The following is a 26966-nucleotide window of genomic DNA, read 5'->3' as shown; positions in this document are numbered from 1 at the left end:
AAGTTCCTACTTAACCTACCCTTGCTATTATCACATGGGTATTCCTGCAATATTGCAGAAGTAATTTTGAGTTTTGGAGCCCCAATGAGAGACCTAATTCTCTCATCCATTACTTAGAATAAAAGATATTTTTAAATCTCAAATAATTGGAATAACATAAAAGTATGAGTCAAAAAACAAGTTAGCTTCCCTAATCAGCAATAACTATCATAGATTCTGCTTCTTTTCAGATGTCAATTCTTATGAAATTTTCTAAGTGGTTAGATTTACAAGCTGACCAAATGATGTCCACTTAAAGGAATATGTCTCACTTATAGATAGATATCATTAACCTAAGCACATTAACTACCACATCAGACAGATGGAACATTTTAAAACCCAGCTTGGTTACAAGTACTTTTTCTGACTTGAATAGTTAGATGTCCCACTTTAAAACCATATCTCTCAAATGTCCAATCCTTTTCCAATAAAGTATTTCTATAAAAAATATGTCATAAACCCACAGAATTTTAGAGCAAGGGTAGTTTAAAACAGATCCTTTAGATCTTCTACATTTACACCTTTGTTTTATAGATGAAAAAAGCTGAAGTTCCAAAGAGTTAAGTAATTGATTTTGAATTACAAAATTAGTCAATGACAGAAATAAGATTATAATACCAGTGTTCAGACTCTAAGTTAAAGTAATTGCTATTACATGTCACTGTCTCCTTTATTGCACAATATATGTATGTGTTTAAATTAAAATTTTAATACATACAAATGGATGAAAAAAAACCACTGAACATCACTAGAAATGAAACATGCACATGAAAATAGACACGTGCATGCACAAGGCATTCCATGAGAGTCTTTGAGTTTGCACAAGTGTACAAAACAGCCGTTCTTGACTCACGAAGTTTAAAGATGATTGTGTCCCAAGTGTTTGTAAAATATGAGCATTTCTTACCTGGCAGCTGTATGAGAGGTTGATAAGAGACATTAAAAACTTGAGCTATGATTAGACATCAGACTTTTCTGGTACTGAAAGTTTGCTTCTACCTGGGTTTCAAGGGGTTAGCATTTTGAATGGGAGGTGGGCCAGGGACTTGAGAGGGATAACTGAACACATGAGCCTTTGGTATTATCATCTGCATGCAGTATTAGGTGGACTGCAATAATTATTACCTCAAACTTCTTTTTGGTCGGTTATGACCCTATTTTTCCTCATTTGGCCTGAAATCTCTCTTTAGAGTCACTTCATTAAGTTCAAAATGGAGGGTAAACAACCTTAGATGGCACCTGGGTTCCTAAATACTGGTATCAGCTCAAAGGCTTTTGAGCTATAAAAATGCAAAACCTTGGGTGTTTATCTATACATAACAGAGAAGCTATGGATGAGAAAGAAAGGATGCCTTCTTTTAAAGTGCCCCCAATCCTTCAACACCAAGGTCCACAAGTAGTTACTTAACTAGGTATGCATACTTTGAAAAAACATATTCTCTTTGCTAATTCATGATACCCATGATCCACACTGTGATGGTCAAACCCTTTTAAAAACACCCACCCCAATGCTGCAGCCACCCTTAGAGATTTAACCACCTCCATGAACATCCTTCATCCATTTATATAAATCTGACATCGTGATGGCTTTAATAGCAACCAGAGAGAACAAGGAGGGAAGCAGGAAGAAAATGCTCACTCTAGTTGATCTTTTCTTTCTAAATACTAAAGCATATAAAATAACTGATATGTAATAACAGAAACCTAAATGAAACAAAAAAGCATCTTTTCACAGTTCATAATTATGAAAAAACTCTAAAAAACAGCATCAGTGTTATGACATGCAACAATAAAAGGTTGTCAGCAAATTTGATTGTGCCACCTGTAATAGCTGTACCCTTAAACTTACAGGAACACTGACTTCTTCTTTCTTTAATAAATACTTAAGTCTTTGTATTGGAAAGCTTTCATTTGTTACACCAAAACCAAGTTTGTTAATAAATCTTGCGTATAAGTTTCCTCCCATTTTAAACCCTACCATTTTAGAAGATCTGACCGGTTCTCTGGGAAAACAACAATATAGGATATTCCGTTACTCAGAAATCTACTGAATGAAGAAGAATGGATTCTTCTCTCTAACCTTCTTCAGAGAAATTCACTACAGAATGGATTCATTCCACATAGGCAATGACTTGCAGTCCTAATTGGAAGAAAGACTTGAGAAATAATGGAATGAAAATGCCATTTTCAGTTCTCAAGTTTAGATCACACTTGGAGAGTGTATCTGTGTTGTGAAATTCCTGACCCTTATAAAGAATAAATAAGTAGGTCCTTTGCCAAAAGTTGGCTAAGTAAAGAGGTCTTGAAAGGGCACATTTTCAATTTCTTGAACCCCAACCCTCCTGCCTTTAGAATTAGTGTTCATATTAAGAGACAGATTAGATTAGAAAGTGAAGTTACTCACCATGGAGGAATCACTGCTTCCACTCCCGATCGGAGCTCCCTCAGCACAGGTTGGGAGGTGGGTAGAAAGTTGACTAGCCCTGCCCCCATCTATGACATCACAATCTACCTCATAAAAGGTAGTGAAAGTGCTCTGAACTCCTGTCTGATTTCCGAGAGATACAGAAAAGAGAGAGTGAGAGGGCGAGCAAGAGAAAATAAAATACACACCCTACTTGGGAAGGGATTAGGGAGGTGGAAACGGGAGTGGGTCTTGGGAGAAAGAGGCATATGAATGGATCAGGTGCTGAAAGAGAAATGCTTGGGCCTCCTTGATATTGAGCAGCCCCGCCATTTGGATTCCTCATTGGCTCTCTAAAACAGGTAAAGGGACCACCTACAAGGAGGATGAAGCAGCATCCTGCCTTATCAGGCTGGGTGGGGGTGGGGTAGGGCAAGTGGTCATGGGGCTCATAGGGGATGAATCCCCGGTTTAAAGCATCGAAGATCACCAAGAGAGAAAGCAAGGGCTGCAGCTCTTAAAGCCTGGAACGAAATGTGGGAATCCAAGATGCCCTGCTGCATGACCTTCATCAAGCCCTTGGCCTCTGAACATCAAGTCAGTACTCGGTTATGAAAGGATACTTACCTCTTTCACTGTGATCATTGAAGGGCTAAATGCATTCATTGTTGCTAGAGTGAAACTCTTTTTACTCTTCCTTTTTGCACCCTAGGGTGGGTTGTGTGAGGGGCACAACTTAAAAGATAAACCAATAACTGCTACCTATTTTTCCTGTTAGAGCGCTCTCTTAAATTAGTTTTCTCTTCGACATAAAATATTACTTACAATCTGGTCTAAGTTTTTCTGCATGTACCAAAAATAAAGTACATCTAAGGGTGGGGGTGTGTGCAGGGACTTGGATCTCATCTTCAAAACTGGAGAAAAATCAAGTGACAAGAGCTATACAATCATAAGAACCCCGTGCTGCCATCCTCAGAGGCCAAGTCTGTGCATCTCCATGATGCTAACTAAACTGTTTTGTCACAAGCAATTCTGCTATGGTCATATGATTGCTACTTTGTTTAACCTGTGGGTCCAATCCTTTCAGGAAATCAGACAAGATGGGAGAATAATGTGAAAAGCACTAAGGTCTTTTTTTTTTCTTTCAAATAGAGATTTAGACATTTAAAATACTGAAATGCCCAAAGTGGTCCAGCAGTTGTTACAGCACAAGAAACGTAATAAGTGATATTGAAGAGCAGGTAGGTTTTAAAACCACACACGGAAGACAGACCTGCATCTGCCAATGGAATACATAAAAGTAGAACCGTTTCTTTCCACAGAAAATATGTTAGTAAAAGTAAAGATTCAAAATAGTAGCTTGCAATTCACAGCATCATAAATGGGAAAAGCCCAAAGTCTGTGTCTGCATACAGATAAGCAAAATCCTCAATTTGGGATTTTTTCTTTATGTTAGGAGCTGATATAGTCCCATTTCTAATCCTGTCATTCTTAGCTCACTAAATACATATGTGTATTACAATAATCACAATTAAAAATGAAGCAAAATTGGCAGATTATGAGGCAGCTTGAAACACAGATGCTACTGAATTCAAACTGATGATGGGACTGGCAACAGCACTCCTATCTTTCACTTGAAAATAGTAGAATTCAAGACAATAGAAAAGAAAAAAACATATATATATGACATCTAAGAAGAAAGACATTTTTTCTATATTTGACATTTTCTGTACTTGTTAGGTAGGGATGATGCTCTGAATGTTTTCCTTGCTATATTTTTATATTTTATTTCCATTTTCAACAAAGCTAAGCCTAAATTCAAGTTCAAGTTCAACAGGTTTCATCATATATGATTTTTGAGTAAATGACCCTATAAAGTCTTATGTTCCCCAATTATTGAATCATTAATTGGTTGTTTTATCCTAGCATGCAAAAATAAATAAATTAAATATCCAACTTGGTTTTATAAATGAGGCATTTCTAATTTTCCCACTTGAGGGAATGTGATCTTTTTTATAATAATTTCTCAGTTTTAAAAATAATAAATATGTATGAGAAACTTACTTGGGTCATCTTACCTCTCATACAAAATTTAAAGGTCGTTATTTGAAGATTAATGATACAATTGTCCATTTTTCCAATAAGCACATTAAGATTTTTACTACCTAACAAAGAAGGTACACTTCTCCCAGTATTAAGGTATTAAAATAAGTATAGCTTTGAATCATTTTTAAATAATGAATTAAAACAAACTAGACTTAGATTGCAATTATTGATACATGCTACTTCTTACTAATTACCTATTGTCTATTTGGAAATGAAGCATGACATCAGGAACCCAATGCAAAACTAGGCTGCATCAAAAGGATGCAAAGTCATGAACTGTGCTGAACTTCCAGGTGAATTTAGTATGATTGATTGTGATAATGCCTTTAGTCATGATATTAGTTAAAATAAAACTTTCTTTGACACAGAATACAATGCCAGGACCACAAAATTTCTGACTCTTAGGACATTTTTCATTAAAAGTAAGTCTTACTACAATTGTAGCTTTGATGTGTACTTTCCATAGCTTGAATGAATGGATGAGTAGCCCTTCAAGATAAGATGTGAAGTGACTGAAAGATTTCATTAGTCAAGAGACTTTTTTGTTGGAGTCATGGTTATAATTTTCTTGTGACTGGAAAGATATAGGGCTAGTTTTAAATATCTGTTTGTTTGGTGGAAGACTTTTGTTGTTGTTAACGTCTTAGTACAAAGGATTGAGGATGGTCAGGTAGAATGACTAATACCTTCCAAAATGATAATCCATAGATGCATTTAAAAACTAATTCATCATGGAAGACATGATCAGACAGTTGCCATGGAATTTGGACGAAATGTTATTGCTAGATAGAAATATCCTAGCAATAGAGATTCTGGTTTAATATTGATAGAGTGGAATTTGAATTGGTAGTTCCTAAGTAAAGTAAAGAGGCTATGTTTTGATTTTTTCATGGTAGTTCTCTAAGGAAGAACCTTGAACATAAAGAGTGCATGCTTCTCAGAAGATGATGCTGACCAGAACTTCTCCAGGATATGGGCACCTCTTCTTTTCCTCCCTCCTTCTCTCAATTGCGAAGTAGATTTGCAGAAGAAAATGGATGAAAGAGGTCAAGAGATAGGTTGTATAGTTTTGACAGAATACCTACCTGCAGCTCAAGTTAAATTCATTATCAAGATGGCATCTGCACGGCTGAGGGCATTCAGAAAAAAGTTAATATAAGAATATAATGTTTGATGAAAAAAAGATTAAAAGATTAAATTAGGAAAGCTTGTCTTCAAGAAAATAAGATTAAGATGAAATATTTGAAATATTATCATTGTCCAGAAGGGAAATGACTATTCAAGATCGAGTCGGACAATGTGTTCTGAAGCAATAAGAGAAATCTGAACCAAGGAAAAGTCACATTGTCCATCCATAAGAATGTCCTATTTGGAAGACACATGGGGTATAATGTGACACATACTTCTTTTTGAAGGGCCGTGATCAAAGTCATATTTTATAAATTCTTTAGAATAATCTGGAGAAAGCACTTGACAAAATACTCTGTAAGGACATAGTATAGACAGTTAAGTTAAACAAACTTTTGTTTTTAGGATGTAGTGAAGCAAGAAAAACAGTGACTACATGGAGATAGGCACCACTAACCACCCTGCTATTCAAGCAGAGAATGAGTGCTGAACAACTTGATAGGCAGAGAAAGAAAGTGGAAAAAAAAAGCACACACACATGGAATTCACACTCTGGTTGAAATACAGTGGACAGAAAACATTTATCCTTTTCATAGAAATCATTCAATATTAGAAATAAAAAGATTGAATATCCTCATCCAGAGCAATATCTAGCATTGTGCTTTCTACATAGTAGGGATGCAACAGAAATTGTTGAATTTAATGAATCAGAAAATAACCTGTGAACAAGAAACAAGTGCAAATCTTAGAAACCTCAATTGCTAGTTTGTTGTTGGAAATTAGAAACTGGTGAAACCACAGAAATATTTCTAGTGAAATATTGAAAAACACATTTTTTTATTAAATCTAGTATTGAACAAAATTTTCTGTCTCAATTTTACTATAGCTTCTTTATTTCCTTTATTCTAGATCATCCGAGGTAATGGGAAAAATGCAAAATCATAGTCAAGTCCTCAGATAATCTTTAATACAGGTTTTAATATTTATCCTCTCTTTTTTAGCTACTTATATTTACTTATATCAACTGGTTCACATTTAAGTTCTTTTTTCTCACCTCCTTCCGGTTTAGGAATTAATGGGCTAAGTCCAATTAGGAACAAGAGAAAAAGACAATGGATTTATGTAACCAATTTTAAATAATCTATTTCTTGGGTAGAGCTAGCAAATCCAAGTGCATATGAGAAAACCAGAAAGCAGGACCTGAGCTTACAGAGACTGTTTCTAAATAGAGGTATTCACTCAGCACTGGGGCTTCCCATAATTATTTGGTTCAATTTAAGGAAATATATATTTCTAGATTTGCCCATACAGACCTAAAATGGGTTAAAAATAAAGGGGAAGTGTCTAAGATATTTCTATAACCATTACACAATTAAAATACTAATAATTAAATAATATATTAGAATGAAGTCAATTATTACATACGGAGAATATTTAGAATTAGAGTATGTTTCAGAGGAGAACTTTATAAACCAATACTTTTTAAAAAGGTTTGCTTGTTTTTTGCGAATATTTTAAGACATACGCAGTCACTGTTTCTTCTCCAGGTGCCTCCTACGTGTCTAATTTCCCAGTTTTCAAAAAGTATTACTATTCATTGGCTGCCACATAAGCCTCAGAATATTAATTGAAATTTAAGTCATTAATTGCTAATGGATGGAGGTGTGACTTATGCATCTTCCCTCTTTTAATTAGAGACTCTTAAAACTTGAAAAAGTTCTATGACCCAAAGGAATGAAAGTTTATTGATGGGATGATAAGTAATGGCACTGATATTTCTGCATCAGAGACACTCTTCCTAAAGCCACTAACCCAATCTACTCTTACAGCTCTCAAACTAAAATGGGAATAACTCCTCAATCCACAAATGCAGGGGACACAATCAAACCAACTCACTAAGCAGAAGAAAGTTAGGTCAGTCCATGACTCTGGTCAAAATAAAAAGAATTATTTACTTGGTTCAAGTCCCAGCTCTTCCACAATGGAGACTCTTCTTCTACTTTAAAATAAGAGCACTGGCATAGTCTTTATCTATGTTTAAACTATATAGGAAGATAACCATTTGATTACATTCCATCAGAGAAAAATATTTTTTCCCAATGAATGGAATTGATTATGTTTATAAGTTTAGGTCTACCACAGAGTTTGTAGCAGAAGACCCATTTCTTCATCTAGCAAAGCAAAATTACATTCTCCTTTCCAAACATCTGTTTGAATTCAAGGAGAAAGTATATACAGGTGCAGTGGGCCCGACACAAAGCTTCTTATGAGACCCAACACCCAAGGAGACTTTTACTTCACTTATAAAAATGCCTCTTAAGTTTCCATTTCTTCCCAAAAGTTAAGAGTCTTGAGTTGGTTAATAGTCACTTTCATAACACTGGGAAAATGAATTTGCACAGAGAAACTACTTAAGGATTATTTCCCTCTGTGGGTTTATAGAATTTGGGTTGTACAAATATCAATGACCATGCATGCTGATATGATTGGCAACTAGGGGACACGTACTACAGGAATAAGAATTTAAACAGTTGTATTTTTGCTCTCATAACAGATTGGGGTATAGGCTCTTGGGAGAAAGGTTGAATTACACAACCACCCATCTTACTAGAACAAAGTATGTGGAGAACTACTGCAATACTGCAAATCAAAAATATCTGTTTAACTTCATATTGCCACAGTGTATTTCCACTATCCTCCATCCAGGCTTTTCATCTTAAGTGTGCTTTCTCTTATGTTCTCTAGATCCAGACCCAAATAGTTAATAACCTGCCCTCTGGAAGGCCTGGATACAGTCATTTTGAACCATTCCAGATTCCTTGAACACATATCCTCTTGTTCAAAGGAGGTAAAGAAATACATTCCAAACTCAAATGGAAATAGCTACTGAAATAGTTGGCATTTGGGACTTTTTTTCTGTTACTGCTACTCTTTGATCAGTGAAGAAAATTAAGAGTTGACTATAGACAGAATCAAAAGTTACAAACAAGATTTAAAAATAAAAAATGTTGCTTAAAAGGAAGGTTTATAGGTACAATGCCTGTTTCAATGCAGTTTCATCCCACCCCAAAATACTGATTATACAGGGAATACAGAACTGTTCATATAAATGTAATCCTCATTTTAAAGAACCACAGTTTTTACAAAAAATATATATTGCATTGTACAAATAAATCCCAAGTTTTTTTTGTATTAATCAACCCTTTGTTCAGGCCTCTATTATTGCTTATTCTGGGGGAAGAGAATAAATGTCAACTCAAGTATGCTTGCTCTAAGTGTTTAGTGTGTGTGTGTGTGTGTGTGTGTGTGTGTGTGTGTGTGGTGGTAGTGTGCACATCTGAATCTTTTATTATATGCTGATGTTATGTGGGATTTATTTGAATATTACCAGTTTCCAGTAATCTTTGGAATGTTTTTCTTCTATCACCATGAATATTGATGTTGATTTTAATTAGGGTCCAATTTCTTTTACTGATAGGCAAATAAGAATGACTGTAATTGAACCCTTATTCTCCAATTTTCTCCTTACCAATTATACTTGCACACCTTGTCAAATCTTCTCTCCATAACTCAATTGAGGAAGGATTCAAATTTGGAAAGGGGAGATTTAAATGGCAAAGAACAGAAGTGACAAAACTCCATGTCTGAAACTTCCTCCCACGTTAGGGCAAGTTCATCTGTCTCTTAGAAATAGTTCAGGACCACATTCACTCAGCCTGAAGAAATTACACAACTAATGTCCCACACCTCCAAATTCTGTTCATGTAACTGAATGACTTTTTCTATCTTTCCAATATTTTGTTAACGTAAAAGAAGATATTCATTTGCAGTAAAATGCATTAAATTTTGTACCACTTTTGTGTGGAGTAAGCTAGACTCTACGGAATCCTCTATCTCTGATCTGAACATTAAATTCTCATCCAGTGCAGAGTTTCACATTGCTGGAGTGTTATATTGCTGGTCCATTGTTATAATGGGACCCTGGCTGTGTTTGAATTATTCTTAAAATTTAAGTGGACTTTTTCAGTTTTATCAGATGTTTGATGTTCAGTATGCATAATTATAAAACCCTACATCAGTGTTTCCCACCATATTAAGAATAATACACAAAGTATAAATCACTGTATTGCTAAACATAATAAAAGGTCATAGAATGATTTTTTCCTCCAGGTCCATGTGTAAGTCTCCCTTATTAAATTTTAAAGTATCTATTAAATCCTCTGAAATTAATTGAATACAAACTTTAATTAAAAACATGGTAATCAAAAACACTGGTAATTTCTTTATCATGGGTATCCTTTTTATCAGTTTGGAACTTATTTGTACACATTTTTTTTTTTTGAATTTGGCTCTACTTTCCTTCCATGATGAATATAATTAATGCTGTCACAATTAATGGACTTTAACTTCACTAAATTAAGTTATGATAATCGATGAGTAAATTTCTCTTTCCTTCGTCTTTCCTTCCTTTCTTCATCCTTCTTTCCCTCCCATTCTCCCCTCTTCCTACTGTTTCTTTTTTCTTTTCTTTTTTCAACGTAACTTTTTCCTAAAAGTCTATAATCTTGTTTAAAAGATTAAGCAAATAAATTAACCAACACTAAATTAAGCAAATTCAGTTCACTGACTAACTGGTTATGTAATCTTCTTGGGTCTTAGATGCCTCTATATATCATACAACATATCCATTGCTCTTAGCTTTTGTTTTTTGTGCTTTTTTCCCCATTATCCCCTTACTAACTAGTTTCACAAATGCATCTTTGATGTTGTGAGTCAATAAGAATGGCAAAGAAAGGCTAGTGAAAAGAGACTTAAACCAATGACTTAAAAGAATTGATTCCTAGTCAGAAAACTAAGGTGTTTCTTAGATTGCACTTATGAGACGGAGGACATGTAGGCATACATCCTGGACTGCTGTCTGTCTCTAGTTCCCTGTGATGACCCTAAGGAGATTTTGTATCCATTCTCTCCCATGACTGCTGAGTTTTCTGGCCCCAGTTTTCAAGCCAAAGGCAGACACAGGAGAGAATGGGCTTTTCTCAGTTTGTATACCATGTAAAATAGAAAGATGCTGACAGGATACACAATTGTGTGCATGTGCATTTTGTTTAACATATGTCCATCATGCCAGCACATGACTATAAAAATACAGGTCTTGGTTTTGAAATTCACACCACTTTTCTTGGCAAAATGGAAATCATCTACCAAAGTCTCTGCTGTTTTAGGAAACACTTTAACTTCTAATAAACAGAACTTTCTGGGAGCTTTCATATATTTTGGAGAAGAAGTTGTAGCTTTAAATCCCAAGTATATAAACATGTGGAGAAAAAAGGAAAGAAAAAGAAGGTTCAAGTACTTATTTGATTGCAAATGAAACTACAATAATTTCTCCTTAAAAATAATACATCTTTGTCATGCTGGGCCATAAAATAAGTAGGGCCCAAAGTATGGGTGTATTTTCTTGGCAAAATCATTGAAAGTTTGTGTGTATAGGGTCTTACATTCTTGACACATAACTTTGAAGGCAATCGCTTGTGGCTACTTTGCAGAATAAACATATTGATTTTTTTCTCCATTGGCCAACAGTGTAGGAGGATGAAAAATAAGATGGAGGCAGAAGTGGCACAGACAAGCAGGTATGGCACCAAACAGCAATCAAGCTTGGGAAAAAATCATGAGGAGGCCAAGAGCAGGCCCATAACTGAGCAATCTATAGCAAACCTTTAGGATGCACTTGACTCAGAATTATTATAAAGTTGTATAACATTCCTCTAAAAGAAGCCTTCTCTCATGCAAGGATTTATGAACTTTACCAATAAGAGTCCAAGAAGTAAACAGGCTTCTTGATGGCATTCACAATCTCAAACACTGCAAAGGCCAACAGTGCAAGTGATAAAAGCCAGTGATGGTTTGGACTACAACTAAATGAGGAAAAGACAATGGGAATGAAGCTTTGGAGGCAGTGACCACTAACAATGGTTACTGAGAGGATGATGGAGAGCAACTCTGCCAGTTAAATATTGCCCAGAATGAAGTTGTGAAGTCTGAGATCCACAAAGATGCATTGTGCATCCATGGAAATAGTAAGATTTGGAAAGAAACAAATGAGAGCACACAAGGCAAGCTGCACAAAAAGCACTGGGTTCCACAGTTGCCAGATACAGATGGACATGAAAGCTGAATGGGATGGAAAACTGTACCACTGAGGCTGAAGATAAGAAAGGAAGCAAGGGAAATGCAATGTTTTGATCACTTCTTGGCAGAGAGAAGCTTGGTTATCACCAACTTAGCAGAGAGGACACATTGCAAGACAGATTGCTCTTGGTGGCTGAAGAATGCTGAAACGGGATCATTTTGGAAATGCAAAGAGGTAAGTGCTTCGGGAAGAGCCAATATATTGGGTTCTAGGTGGAACTGCATGGACTGGGCTCTCCAGATGATGTCTCCATGCAAGTCAGATCAGCTCTTTTCCCAGCTACATTTTCTGCAAGTCAAACAATAGAAGAATTGAAGCATTTGAGTTCAAGAATGATTTTCCCATATGTTTTTATCAAATGGCCAATCTAAGAATAACCTCAGGAAGAACTGACCTTTGCGGTCAGCCTGATTTTCACTAGGCATTCAGCATGTGGTAATGCCACACTTAAAATAACAGCAGCAAGTTGACTGGGAAAAGAACTAAAGGTGGCTGAGCCACACCTCTGAACTTGCAAGCAATTTACTGTGTTGAGAGAAAGGGACCAAGGGAGGAGAAGAAGTCAAGGTGAAGAACCTCAACACATACATTTGGAAATCTTGCCAAGAAATCATGATTATTCTAAATATTCATTAAACTTTCCATATCTATGCATTTCATGAAAATGGACCAGATAATTAGATTTTCATGAGAAGGGATACCCTGGAGTGACTGAATAATGACTATAAAATTGTTAGTGTTTGACAACTATGTTAGTTTTTGGCAACAGCACATCAACCTGTGTGAAATTCAAACACTTTCTGGCTTTCAAGGGTTACTAATAACCTAGTATGCATTGGAACCTGAATGAATGGATTCCTATTGTTTTCATCATCTCTAATATATGAACACAATCCACACATAGTGAAGCTAGCTCCTGAACAGAGACTGAAAATTGCTAGAACTAACAAAGGGAAGTCGACTCACAATGAGTAAATATACAAAAGCCCCAAACAATTATAATAGTCGCAGCTTGGCAATGAGTTTCCAGACTATAAAATTAGTTTTCTTGTGAAGAATGGAGATTTTACAAGGCTAGTATAAACATGGGGTAATTGGAAAATCAAATTGCTCTCTGTGAGTTATTGTAAGGTTTGGAATAATGGTGATAACATTTATTAAAAAAACTCCCTATGAATCGCTGTAGTTTGGTGCTTTTAGCAGTGCGGTTGCCAAGAACGCTTGCCTTGGAAGAACAGCAGTGGGAACTTTAAATTGTGAAGCCCAGGTCCCAGCTTACCCCTGACACAATGAGTTCGCCTCCCAGATTCTGCACTTCCGCCTTCACCTTGCTGCAGATATTGAGTTGATGGCAATACAAGGCAATTCGTTGAAGGTAGGCTAATAAATCCTGCTTACATGCCGAATCAGGACACTACAAAACAATTTTTTAAAAAAAGTGATCTTAGTTAGAAAGTACACTTCTCTTTAAAAGCTGCAAGAAGAAAAGGTTTCAGGGTGACATACCTTAGGACATGTCTCAGTTACATCCATTTAACTTAACTTCCCCATGTGCATTGAGGATCACAGTCAATGGTTTAAAATGGTTACTGTTACTCAGAAAGAGAAAAATGAAGATCTTCCAGGAATTCTTTTTGGGACTTCGTAAATGTTTATGAGTATTTTTACAGATACTTCCAAACTAAGAAAACTAAACATTCTACAGTTATTTGCCTAGCTCCCCATTCAGCTTTTACTACACGAAAAGTACTGAAGGTAGCTATGGATGTGAGAAGGAAATCACTCTGCTTGGCAATCTCTCCACTATTGCACAGGGAGTTGTAATTCAGTTAGAAAGGAATCAGTTTGTTTCCTTTGGTTTTCTGAAAAATGCATCATTCACTAAAAGAAGCTGAATTCACCTCTTGGATTTTCATATTTATTGAAATTTCAGCAACATAATAAACTCCCTTTGAGATAGTTCATGAACAGTGTAAAAGGAATAAATTTGAGTAGAATGACTTTGAAGCCAGTTGAAATAAATTCATAAGAGGGACAGCAGAGTCTTTTAAAAGGTGCCCTATTGTCCAGGGGGGTTGAATTCTCATTGTGACCAAAATGGACAGATGTCCAGCCAGGACACACATAACCTAGATGAACTCTTCTGCTAACAATTACATGACTTTCTAACGTATCTGAGGCTAAAATCTCAATGGCCGTTCCACAATCGAAATATATTTTTGTTGCCATCAAAGGTTTGGCTCGAGGTGCTCCAGATCATACACTATTTCTGGCACAATTTGGCATGATCTAAAGGAACTATAAACACCAGAAACCTTGTTGCAATACTGTAAATGATAAATACCTATTGCCAAAGCTGAAATATCTTATTTAGACTAAGGCTCTGACACAAAAGCTTCAAGTTATGCTTCCTTTAAGGTGAAGAAGGGGAATTAATACAGAGAAGCCAATCGTTTCAATATTACCATTTGTTTAATAAGCAACAAAGGGGTCTATCTTATACATAATGCATACCATTGCGTTATATTTTTCATAACTGCATTTACCAAGAAAGAATCGCAGAAGACTGTTTTTAGCTTCCTACAAGTACTTAGAACTGTAATATTTATCCTACTCTAGAGACCCATATCCTGAAAAGAATTAACTTTAAATGATATCTCCCTAGAGGGCTGACAGGGCTTGGAATACAAATACCTTGGAACAAATTAAACTGGAAGTTCCATCTCAATGGAACAGTAATTAAAAGTTCACCTGTCCAAAAAAATTTATTTTGTATGCATATCTCAAATCTTCATAAAAATATTTTCTGGCAAAATAAACACAATCATAGAAACACAGAGATTAAGAAAGAGATGTCCCATTAAGACAACACATTAAAAGTTTCAAGTTGCAACTGTCTACAGCTAATGACAGTAAGAATGTTACATTGAAAGGGTTATCTTAACCTTCACCCACTTGTTTTAAAAGTCATCAGTAAATAGTTTGGGATTTGTACCTGCATATGTACATATGCATGCACATGTCTGTGTGTGTGTGTGTTTCAGAAATCAAAACTGTTGGGGGCTATTGTTTCAAGTCACATCATTCTTGGAAATGAATGTCAAAAATGTAAAATTAAAATAAGAATTACAACCAAAAATGTTGAACTTGAAGAGCCTATCATATGAGAAATAGTTTCAGCCAACAAGATTGTAAGGTATAATGGAATAGTTATCCAAATCTCATGCAGGAAGGAGTCCTTCCTAACAAAGCCTTCTCAGAGCTGTCTTCCAATTTCTGCCACCTACTCATTGCAACTCACTCAAAATTTGTAGGGAAAAATGTAGCATTATGTCCTGGTTGGTGCATTTTCCTTGCATACATGTTTTCAAGTAGGTTCATGGCCTCCCCTCTCTTTTACCTGAACTTTCTTGGATACATAAGGACCTCTGTACAAAGAAGATCAAGTCAAGCTACAAATGGCAGATGCCTGGGATTTTATATTTCCCTGAAATTAGAAAAAGCAATGGTTTGGTCTTCAACTCCATAAATTCCAGTAGGTTCTCAAATTATGGTAATACTCGATTTATCCAGTTATCTCAACTCTTAAGTGTTTTACCAAAATTTAAAAATAAGCAAAAAAACATTCCCTCACATTAGTCATCACATATGTTAAAAAGCTAAAATTGATAAATTCATTATTTCTAGAATCTATGGGACAATCAGCCAGCTCTTATTTTAAATGCAGGCTTAAAAGTTAATCTGTTGTTTTGTTTTTGATTTTTTTATTTGGTTTGGTTGGTTGTTGGTTTTTGCTCTTATTAAGCTTTCGGACTTTTAGTGAATTTGGTATTGACTGGAAGGATTATAGATCCTGGGGATTTAAGGGCAACAACCCCGGTTCTGAGGAGCAAGGGAGGAAAGGTATAATATTCAGCACAAGAAAGAGTCCAGGGCTTTTATGGAAATGATCCTATAGATCCAGATGGTATTAATGTATTGTAGACTAGTAAACAAATTCCTGTTCATAATAGTGTCTCTATGGAAAGAATAGTTTATATAATGTTTTCTATTTCAGGAGCTTATTTTATATTTTAAGATATTTTTCATTTGAAATGGTTTAAATTGTAAACCACTGTTGCTTAAAGGGATAAACATTAGTTATCTAGAAAAGTTTATTGCCTAAAGTGCCCTTACAAGAAATGGTACATTATTACAACAAGACATATTTAGAGCAGGATTTTAGAGCTCCAAATGAAGCCAAATAAAATGAAAAAACTGGAAATAAATTCAGACAGTCAAGGTGAGATCGAGGACGCCTTTAATGCAAACCCTACTTTGGTATGAAAACCGGAGATATTCTGAGAATTTCATTTATCTGTGATGCCTGTAAGTTTGGGTGAAAATTAAACTGAAATCTGGAGATTCTTGATCATGTGGATAGCTTACCTATGCCAGCGCAGAAAGGTATTCACTGTTCTAGTGAAATTAACATTGGATAACAAGAGGCTAAATTGCCCTTTATTTTTTCACCTCTTTGCCCAGTGAAACTGACTTCCAGAATGAGGACAGCTGAGAGAATCCTGGACGCTTTGTAGGCTATGTCCCCCAAGTCGTGTAGCTGCTCTTCTTTCTCAAGGAATATGTGGCCATTTGCTTTCTGAGCTGAAGTTACCATTGTCATCAGCTTCAGCTCAGCAGAATTGCAGTTCACTTTATGAAATGTTAGTGACTATCCACAATTCACTCTTCAGAGGCATTTTATAGGGTGCGTAAAAGCTATTACAGAACCCAAGTGTTAATGATTCCACTCAATCTGCCCTCTCTTCCCTATTATATTACCTGATCAGCCACAGCACGGGCTAATTTGTCCATTCGAGAACCTGCTTCGGCAATTTTTTTGGCAGCATTAATGACATCAGATGTGTTTTTCAACGGGCCTTTGCCTCTGAAACAACATATACAAGATAATTAGAAATCCGTTTAATGACAGGAAATGGAAAAAATGACCATATCCCTCGGCAAGAAGGGGTTTTGTATTTCATTTGGCTCTAGCCATGCTGGTAAACTCTGAAATGTTTTCTTGATTCACTTCAATTTCCACGTTTCAAGTCTACTGGCATTCATTTTTAGGGAAGATTTTCCCATATTTTGAGGCTTGTGCTCACAGTGGATTAACTTTACATTAATTTCGGTATTTTTGAAGAGTGGTCTATTGAAAAAGATGACCACCTGAAGGGCAACAGGAATTTAAATTGAAAATGCTGACCATGTGCCCAATGCTGTTATATAACCTGCCTCATTTTGTCTTCATAACAATCCCCGCAAGTTGGTGTCATCGTTCCTATTTTAGAGAGGAGGAAAATGGGTCAGAAAAGATCAATGAACTCATCAAGCCTACACAGGTCATATGCAATAAATTTCAAATTTAAACCAAAGTCTAGCCAAAATATATGTACATGCATTTTGTCCCATATGTTACCCAACATATATATACATATTATGTACATTATGTGCATATAATTATAAGCCCACTTTGGCAGTTTAAGGAGTAATTGTCTCTTGCACACAACGAGGACCTCTTTGACCAGAATTTCAGAAATCTGTTGAGCCCTTACTCTCTTGGGCATGTGTGCTTCTGGTATTGACTTATGAAGGAAAACAAGAAATGATGGAACAATAATTACTTCCAAACCACTGTCCCAATATTTTCATTGAGGTTTTCAATTAGGTGAACTGTTTTATAAGTCCTTTAAATGTTTATCATAAAGAAAAAGGAGACTATGCTACATCATTAGTCTTTAAATAAAATGTGGCATGTGATAAAGCTTTTCTTTCCCTTCTTTTGAGAGGTAAAGAGTAATAAAGCAAATGTATTTATCCTTCTTTTTAGGTTGGTTACTTATCCTGGTCTCGTTATGCACATCTAAAAATCAATGCATTTTTAAGGCTACAAGATTACTTTCCTATAGTTAAGCATATGGGGAGATATGGAAAAAAACTACTCAGACATGATTTATGTAGAATGCATGGGGTTATATAGAGTGGGTGAACATCACCATTGTTACATAATAACATTTTGTAAAACAGAAGACTTAAAATGGCTTTCTGTAAATAAATGTAAATGAGGGCCAAGCTTGGATTTGTTCAGTTCCCTCCTCATTTCCCTTCTGGCATTTTCTTACATTAGTAGCTAAATGTAAAGCATGCTGGGTTCATGTCAATGCTTAAACACACACATAGAGGAATTCAAAATTTGAGATATTTCACTTTTGCTGTGGAGCTGTTAACTCTTCCACAAAGTACATCGATTTTTCAGTCGCTATTTAGATTTTAAAATATGGACAGGGATTTTGCACGTGAATTTGCATGTAATACAGATAAGCTAAAGATTCTGCAACAATCTGGCTCCTACTGCCTAACATTATTTTTTTACTTGTCTCTGAATACATTTTCCTTCTTTTTTTTTTTAACAAAAACTTAGAAGCAGAATCTGTCCATGTTTAATAATGTCCTCATTATTACGTAACTTTCTGTAACTTACAGACCTTACAAAATCTCCTTTCTGCAGTTTCCCTCTGTCACAATATGTGTTATCACTTTTTGCCTTCTTGTTTCACTTTGTACCATTCACTTTTAAAAAACTAAGAGCTGTACTCCACTTGGTTTTGCATTACTAGCAATCTCATGCATTTGTTTATTTCAAGACTTTCCAAAGATGTGGGACAACTCTTCCTCATGAAGCTTAAATAACTTTTAAAAGCTCCATCTGCCAAACAGGCCTTTTGACAAAATGTCTAAGTTTATAGACAATATCTACATAAAACCTGAATTTGCTTGAGGCTCAGACCCCCAGTTTATATCATAGGACAAGAGGCATTTCTTTCATGATTATAGTGAATAACTAGAGTTCACAGATTTACTAAAATATTATCATGGAAAAATATTTTTAACATTTACAATCTACATTATCAACTCAATTCAAATCCTTGGACCTGCAAGCTGGCAATATACGTGTATTTCATGAATTTAGGGGTGAAACAACCTTCTAAATCATCAAATAATATTATCTGTGCATTTTTTAGTTGAAGAAACTGAAAGCGAAGGAGGGAGTCTGGATGACAAGTCCCAAGTGACACTGCTCCAGAGAGTGAGAATCAGATTGAAAACATGTGTCTTCTGAATCATCATTTAGGGCTTCATGTTTATATATATATATATATATATATATATATATATATATATATATAAGTTTATGTGTGTGTGTATGTGTGTGCTTTTCAGGAGAACAACAAAAGTAGTGTACTCACAGAAAAAATTAATAGCCTTAACTATATAAATCAATATGCGAGAAATAATGCAACAGTGTGCTGATTCAAAAAGTTAAAAAGGAGTAGAAAGAAATCAATACAATTGCAAGAGATTAATGAGTTAGAAAATACAAAAATACTGGAAATAATAAATAAATCCTAAAACCGTTTCCAAAAAAAAGAAGGAAAAATGATAATGTAGAAGGATATACTTGAATTACTATCTACCTAATTAAGAAAAAATTAAACGATAACACTGCTATTTAAAAGTAGGAAAAACGTGAAAAACTTGAGAAAAAAAATTCAAAACCACTTCCTCAAATATATGCAAATGAATTTGAGAATCTGAATGAAGTAATTTTCTAGGAAAATATAATTTATCAAAGTGACCAGAAAGGAGGTTTTCAAAATTTAAAGTCTGATTTCCAAAGAAGAGAAAAGGTTGTTGGAGAGAGAGAGCCCCTCCTCACCCATCCAAAAGAAAAAACGAATAGATACTGCTTGTTTCTCAGAGGAATTCTATTAACCTTCTAAATCTTTAAAGAGTAGACAATTCTAATTCCAGAATAGGAAAGGGGAAAAAAAAAACTTCCAAAATATTTTCATTAAATGTATATACATTGATATTGTCAGTAGCAGCTAAGAGAAAACCATATGTTTTGGGACATGTTTTTAGTAAAATTATTAAAATGAAGATGATGATGAGGAGGAGGAGGAGAAGAAGGAATTGGAGAAGAAGGAAAAGCATCAGTCTAGAAATGAGGGAAGTGGCAGTGCGATATTGGAGTTGGCTCATACAGGTTCCTAAGAGAAATCGTTAAATTTTCAGCAATATGGTAAGTTGTTGGCATCAAGTTGGTAGCTTGAAATTGGCAGTGAGAGAGTATTTACACCATGGGACTCAGCAAAGACTTCAAATGAAGGTTTTGCTCCCTGGACAGTTTTCCAGTACTGCAAGATATCAAAACAGTGGTTTAACCTAGTTAAGGGGAAGGGTATTGTGAGGTAATATATGGGGTGGGATGGAGAGCTTCTTGAGCTGGAAGAAGGTCTTAAAGGTTACTTTATACTAAGTATTTAAATAATAGATTTATTTTTTATTCACTGTTCTGTAGATGTGCCATATTTCATTAAGTGAAAATTTTAATTTCATGTCCACCAGGAAAGAGGAGGTTGAGTATTTTTTTCATCGTTTATGGGTGACCATTAGTCATCATTCAAATATTCTCTTCTTTGAGTTTTCTATTCAGATCTCTCCCACATTCTTTTATAAGAGTCTGTTCTTTTCTAAATTGCTTGTCTAAGCTCTTCAGCAATTTCGGATTCTGATCTTTTGTTAGTTATTTAAGTGGCAAATAACTTCTAGTCTTAGGCCTGTATATTTATTTTATTACAGTGCTTTTAATGTAAATTTTACTTTTATTGTGGTTAAATATATCAGTAATTTCTGCTATAGTTTGTGCATTGCATGTCTTAAGAAGTTCTTTCTTACCAAAAGTCATAAAAATATTCTTCCGTGAGTTATAAAATTTAAAAGCTTCCTTTTCACATTTTGATATCAAATACACCTGGAATTTATTTTTTGTGGCTAGGGTGAAATAGGGATCACACTCTTACTTTATTTTCCCATGCCAGTAACCAATTGTCCCTGGATTTTTTACTGAAAAGTTAACATTTTTTTCAATAGACTTCATTTGTAAAAAATTTTATACCATTTTATTTCAAATTCCATATGAGTGAATGTATTGCACTAAAATGTAAATTGAAAAGCAGAAAGAAGTACAGTTACCCAGAATTGGAGCATAGGAAAAAGAGCTAACTGCCAAAAAGAATGGTCTAGGTATTAATTAAAAATTTTCAGCACTTTAGAGTAGTTAAAGTCCCCATTATCTCTTGAGAATGAATGAAGAAAATTCTTTGAATGGTCTGGAAAATCCTGCATATCTAGCATTTGGTTCTGAGGATCATGTAGCATCTTTCTAAGAAAGCGTCAAGGCCCAGATTTCTTCAAGTAAGTGCAGAGTCAGTGATGCTATCCAATTCCCCCAAGTCACGGGCAGAAGACAAGGAAAACAGAAAGACAGCTGAGTCCTGGCAATAGTGGATCAAAGGTATCCATTTCCTTTTGATCCAATGTGTTATTATGTGTGGCTGCCCCCAACTCTAGTTGGGTAATAACAATAGGAAAATTACTGATGTTTTTAAAAGAGAAGACCCTGGACCCAGCATATGCAGCAATGATAGTATTTGTTTTGGCGATTTCATTGCATGAGGCGGGGGTTAGATCCTGAAGATGAGAGGGTCTACAAAGTGGCTGGTGAATCGAGTTTTTGTAATGATGGACATGTCCTATTAATCTTATGTGGTAATCACTAGCCACGAAAAGTTATTGAGCACTTAAAATGTGGCTAGTATGAGTGAGGAACTGAATTTATTTTTTCCTTTTATTTGTAAGTTTTGAGTTCAAAATAATTATAGATTCCTAGGAAGTTGCAAAGGAATGATTAGGGAAGTCCAGCGTACCCTTCACCAGCCTCCCCCAGTGTCAACATCTTGGATAATTGCTACAACATCAAAACAGAAGAACCAACCAGGGTGTAATTCTTAAGATTCTTATTTTACCAGTTATATCTGTACTCATTTGTGTGTGTGTGTGTATACATTCTGTGCAATTTTATCACCTGTAGCTTCAGGTGTGTAGCTTCAGCTCTCCTTACGAGCAAGATATACAACTGTAGCATCACCATAGAATTCCATTCTCTAAATCTTTGTAATTACACCCATCCCCAACATTACCTGTCAGCAACCACTAATCTGTTATTTCAAGAATATTGTCTAAATGGAACCGTACAATATGTTATATTTGGGGACTGGCTTTTTTCACTCCCCTTACATTTCATCCAAGTTATTGCATGTATCAACAGTTATTTCCATTTTTATAGCTGGATAATATTTTATGGTTGGATGTAGCACAGTCTAACCATTCACCCAGTGAAGGATATTTGGGTAGCTTCTAGATTGGAACTATTACAAATAAAGCTGCTATGGCCGTTAGTGTATGCATTCTTGTGAGCACATGAGTTTTCAGATCTCTGGGATAAATGCTCAAGGGTGTGGGCCTAAGTGTAGGATCCTAACTGGGTCCTATATTAAGTCCATATTTCATCTTAAAAGAAACAGACAAACTACTTTCCAATTTTATTTCATTTTAATTAATTTTTAATTTAAATAGTAACATGTGGCTATTGGTTACTGTGTGGGATAGCACAGGTCCGAAAGAGCTAAAAGAGCATCTGGATAATGTGAAGTGGGTACTGGAACAAATAAACAAAAATGTCTAACAGCAAAAATTTTCAGGGCCATAAAAGAAACAGATCAGAAAGGTATGGGACCCATTAGGTATAGCTTCCAGTTAAAAATGATGACTTTCACTCCATGTATTTCTCTACCTTATACCAGATTTTCTATTTGGGGAGGCTTTAAGAGGTGCTTTGGGGAATCCTGTGTCCTTCAGGACAGGAATCAAAATATTGTCCCACCTGGCACTCATTTTTAGCTTTCTGGGGAAGAACATAAAGCCATATAAATCATCTTTCCTAGGTAAATCCTTGTAACTTCCTTTCGAGTCATAGGTGATTCTTACACAAGGTCATGATTTGGAGGCATTTTCAGGAAGTGATCACTCTAAAAAAGAGGGTCAGGAAAACTATCACTAAATCACCACTGTTTACCATTTGCCAACTAATTCATATTTATTTCATGAAAAGGTAATACACATTCATATGGAAAATCAACATGTCCTCGTACCAAGTTAAAAAGGTTTGTTTTCTATTGTCTTCTCAGAATCTTCAACATGCCAATATACAATATGAATTTCCAACAGTTGAATAAAACATATAGAGGATGCATTTGCAAAGTTATTGTATCATAGAAACTTCTTTTCAGAACCAGGACTCCATAGAAAATGCTCAGGAAACATTTCTGGTACCAATCTACTAAAGCAGGATGAAAGCTGCACAATAGAGAAGTTAATGGTAAAGAGCCAAGTGGAACTGCAGTACCATGGAAGTTGAACAACTTAGGGAAGTGCCATTTATGATATGGCCTGAAACATAAATATGCAAAAAAACTTGAGACAAGATCCTAAGGGTGAATAAAGATAGTACCTGAATAGCAAGCTAAAGGTTTTTATTTTATTCTGCAAAAACAGGAGTAAGTGAAAGTTTGGCTGCAGGGGGAGCTGGGTGGTTGCTCTTTGGTGGCCAGCATGACATGGACTGAGAAGGGCAGAGAATGGGAACTGAAAGACTGATGGAAAGAGATGTGGGCTGAGGTGCTGAGTGTTTGGACTAAGGCAGGGGTTAAGTTTGGGAAGTGTAGGGTGAGCATCTCATTTTGGAGTCTATGCTCTGTGTTGTGCAGCTGATTGTCCCCGAAAGGCTTTTTTTTCATAGACTCAGCCCTTTTTCTTTCAAGATTAGGACTTTATTCTGATCTAAAAAGCTAGATCTGTCCCTTGCTATAGACTTAAACTTGTTTTTCTTCCCTGACTTGCCCCTATCTATACACCTTTTCTTATTGGGTTACAAGACCGGCATGTGGTATTTATTTCTAAAAACCAACCTGAGAAGCACAATTCATCCTATACAGGAGAATGCTTCTGCCACTGCCCATGAGATGGAAGTCAGGAAGAGAGCAGGGGAAAGACATGAGGTATAATCAGTTTGTCCTCCATGAAGAAGTTATTACACAAATAATGAGGCAGAACCTCTCCAATTTTAATAATAATGGAGTGGGCATCATTTAGATTACTGAATCAAATTAATGAATTAGCTAGTGAAAAGAATAAAACAACAAGATAATAAATGCAAAGTTTTTTTTTTTTTTTTGCACTCAAACGCCCTTTAAACATATCCTTTGGAAGAGTAGAGAAATTTCTATCTTGATCAGTAATATATTTTCCTTTAAATAAAAGAGAGTAGTTTGTAAAAGTCTTTAAAACTATGGAGCTAAAATTACTTCTCCTTGAAGTGGAAATTGCAAGGACAATAATAATAATGCATACGGTCAAGTGAAGTGAACTTAGGTGAGAGGCCACAAAGAAAGGCACAAGCCAGCTGCCTCTTTGGAAATGAATAAGCTGTGCAGGTGGAGGCAGTAGCAAAGTCACTGCTTCTTGAGCTCTATTTCCAATTCACACCTTCTTCTGATTCTCTGGCCATTAATTAAAGTACCTTTCCATTTTTCTCCACAAAGGGGCAAAAAACTACTCATGGTGCAGTGGGAAAAATGATAACTAGCAGCAACCTTCCATGGTACTGCAGTTCCACTTGGCTCTTTACCATTATTGCATTATTCAAATCAGAGCTTGACAATGCTATGTGATACCTAGGAAATTGGAGTAGCATTCCTTTTGCTTTTAAAACTATACTTCGAGTAACAAAACATCTGTCTTATTTAACATCATCTAACAAGACCCCACAAATAAATCTCTCTTCCTTGACTGCTGTTACATATAATCCAGAACGTTATAAAATGTTCTCTTGATTTGAACTAGCAACACAACGAGGTTCATTATTCACTTTAAACTAATGTGATTATTTGTTCAACTGATATTATTAATGGATTGCATAATATCCGCAAGATAAAGTCCTAATACAATGTTGAAAACAAGAAAATTAAGTCATCACAAGCCTTGAAAAGCAGTGACAGAAGAAGCTGCTCTGATAGTCTGATTTGTAGGAAATTCAGACTTGAATGATGACTTAGACTGTTTTTAGCTACTTTTATTTTTTGTGAAATAAATCTGTAAAGTCACCAGACTAACAACCAAATGGACAAATGCAAACTTCTAATGAATACAATGACATTTAAAAGTCTCAAAGGTCACTAGCACCCTCATGACACTAAAGTCATCCCACTGAAGTCAAAAACAATTTAAAGATATTTGGAGAAAGGGCCAAGAAGTGTCACTAATATACACCAGCCAGAGGCAAAGGGTAAAGGGGATGAGGCAGAAGTGTTACATATTTTATTATAACCTATAATCAGTTCTTGTCTTTTTTTAGTAAAGTGTTCAGCAACCATTTAAAAAAAATTGTCACCCACAAGGTGATCTCTTGACATTGCCATTTATCTTACATAGTTCCAATAACAAATAACATGCTGAATCACTCGAATATCTTTATGTATGCATATGCAAGTGTGTGTTCCAGAAAAAATACGTAATGCAAATAGCTTACATTTGTGTGGCAGCATAAGGTACATTTGCAGTAACTCCCTGTTCTTTAGAAATATCATATGAAATTGATAAGATGTCCTCATGTTGCAAATAAAAATAGAGAGACATTAAATGACCTACCCCAAATCACCTGACAGCCTGACTCAAAATCTAGGCATCTATTCATTGAGTTTTGCTCTCCATTAGTTGGTCCTCTGTGTAGTAGGTAGGGTAGAGATGTGGCCTTTCTGTTAGAGGAGACCAAAATATCATGGCAGAAATAGCAACTTCTGCTGAAGGAAAGGTTCCTGATAAAACTGTGACTAGTTTCTCGATTTGTCAAAAGCACTGCTCAGAGCAAAAGAGAATAACATATAGACAATTTTTATTTCCTGGTCAAAATTACAGAATCTTAGGTGGTTGTATGTGATTCTTCATTCATAAAGGCACAATGTGAGCTGAAATGCATGCTAGATCACTAGTTCTCATTTGATATTCCATGTATAATATCAAATGAGATGTATAATTCCATCTGTACATATATATACACATATACCTCCACATGTATAATTCCATGTGTACATATATATACACACAGACATTGTTCACTTTATCTTCCAAAAAATATTTAAACACATTGTACATTAGCAGGGACCAAAGAGGTCATCCATCCACTGACTTAGAATCATTAGAACAATAATCACTACAAAACGCACCTGTTTTCCTTGACCAACAGAATGTATCTGTTAGAAGTTAGCTCCAGATCTCTTTGACTTAGGCATGTAAATTGTATAATACTCTTACCTTACTTTGATGCAGTAGTTAAACTTTTTAGCAGGATTTCACATGCTAATAGGCATTGCTGTACTCCTGAATTTAATGAGGAAATCTCCAACTCCCTGGTCCAGGCCTCACCTTGTGAAGTCTGTCATTTCCATCATGATCATACACATCTGCTTGGCCAGCACAATGATGTCATTGCCACTGTCGTCCCATTTGGCCACTTCGGCATCCAGTTTGCTTTTCTCTTGGTGGAATATCTCCACCTGCTCAGCTATTTTTGCCTTCTCCTCTTGCGGTAGTTGCGCCATGATGGCCTGTGTGGGAAACAAACAAACAAAAAAAAAAGCGTGACTAATGGTGACAAAGGTACTGCAAACTATGGGTTGACTCTGTCTCTGTGAACGGCAGAGCTAGAAAAAGAGAAGGCTATGGGTTGTTCCACATTCTGGAAGTACTCTGTCCCCATCCTGGTAATGCCAAGAATACTGGCTGGTAAGGCCCCCACATTTCCCCTGCCCCTACCCCCACAAACGAAAATACAGAGACATCCAAAGGTACACGCACGACCACAATAACAGAACTTCTCTGTCACTTTGATGGCATATGTTTGTTCAAAAGAATCTATTCTTGACAATTTTTATATTTGGTATCTGCAAATTCTTACCAGATGAAAGAACGTACCTCTTTCAGCACTGAAATATGTTTGGGAAAAAGAAAAAAGAAAAGAGAAAAAAAGACCTTCTGTTGCAGGGAATGAGAGGAATTCTAAGCCATATCTGAGATCTCAGTGGGGTGAGGTAG

General features: G+C 35.7%; 1 protein-coding gene across 13 annotated transcripts in view; it reads right to left on the bottom strand.

The window, feature by feature from the left end:
• The window catches only part of CTNNA2 (catenin alpha 2), a 1185776-nt gene that overhangs the window by 24053 nt on the left and 1134757 nt on the right, over positions 1 to 26966 (bottom strand). For 12 of the 13 annotated variants that reach the window (XM_077134704.1, XM_077134705.1, XM_077134708.1 and 9 more), the window contains 3 exons: positions 26298 to 26479; positions 16695 to 16800; positions 13153 to 13287 (listed from right to left, as the gene is read on the bottom strand). In XM_077134704.1, coding sequence (XP_076990819.1) covers positions 13153 to 13287; positions 16695 to 16800; positions 26298 to 26479 — 423 coding nt within the window. Of the gene's footprint in view, positions 1 to 2443; positions 2588 to 13152; positions 13288 to 16694; positions 16801 to 26297; positions 26480 to 26966 lie in introns of all 13 variants that reach the window. The other variant, XM_077134716.1, reaches the window with a different exon arrangement.

The sequence above is a fragment of the Tamandua tetradactyla genome, chromosome 17, assembly GCF_023851605.1.
Source record: "Tamandua tetradactyla isolate mTamTet1 chromosome 17, mTamTet1.pri, whole genome shotgun sequence".
Classification (NCBI taxonomy): Eukaryota; Metazoa; Chordata; class Mammalia; order Pilosa; family Myrmecophagidae; genus Tamandua; species Tamandua tetradactyla.
The sequence above is the reverse complement of the archived record's forward strand: the minus strand, read 5'-3'. Positions and strand labels throughout refer to the sequence as shown.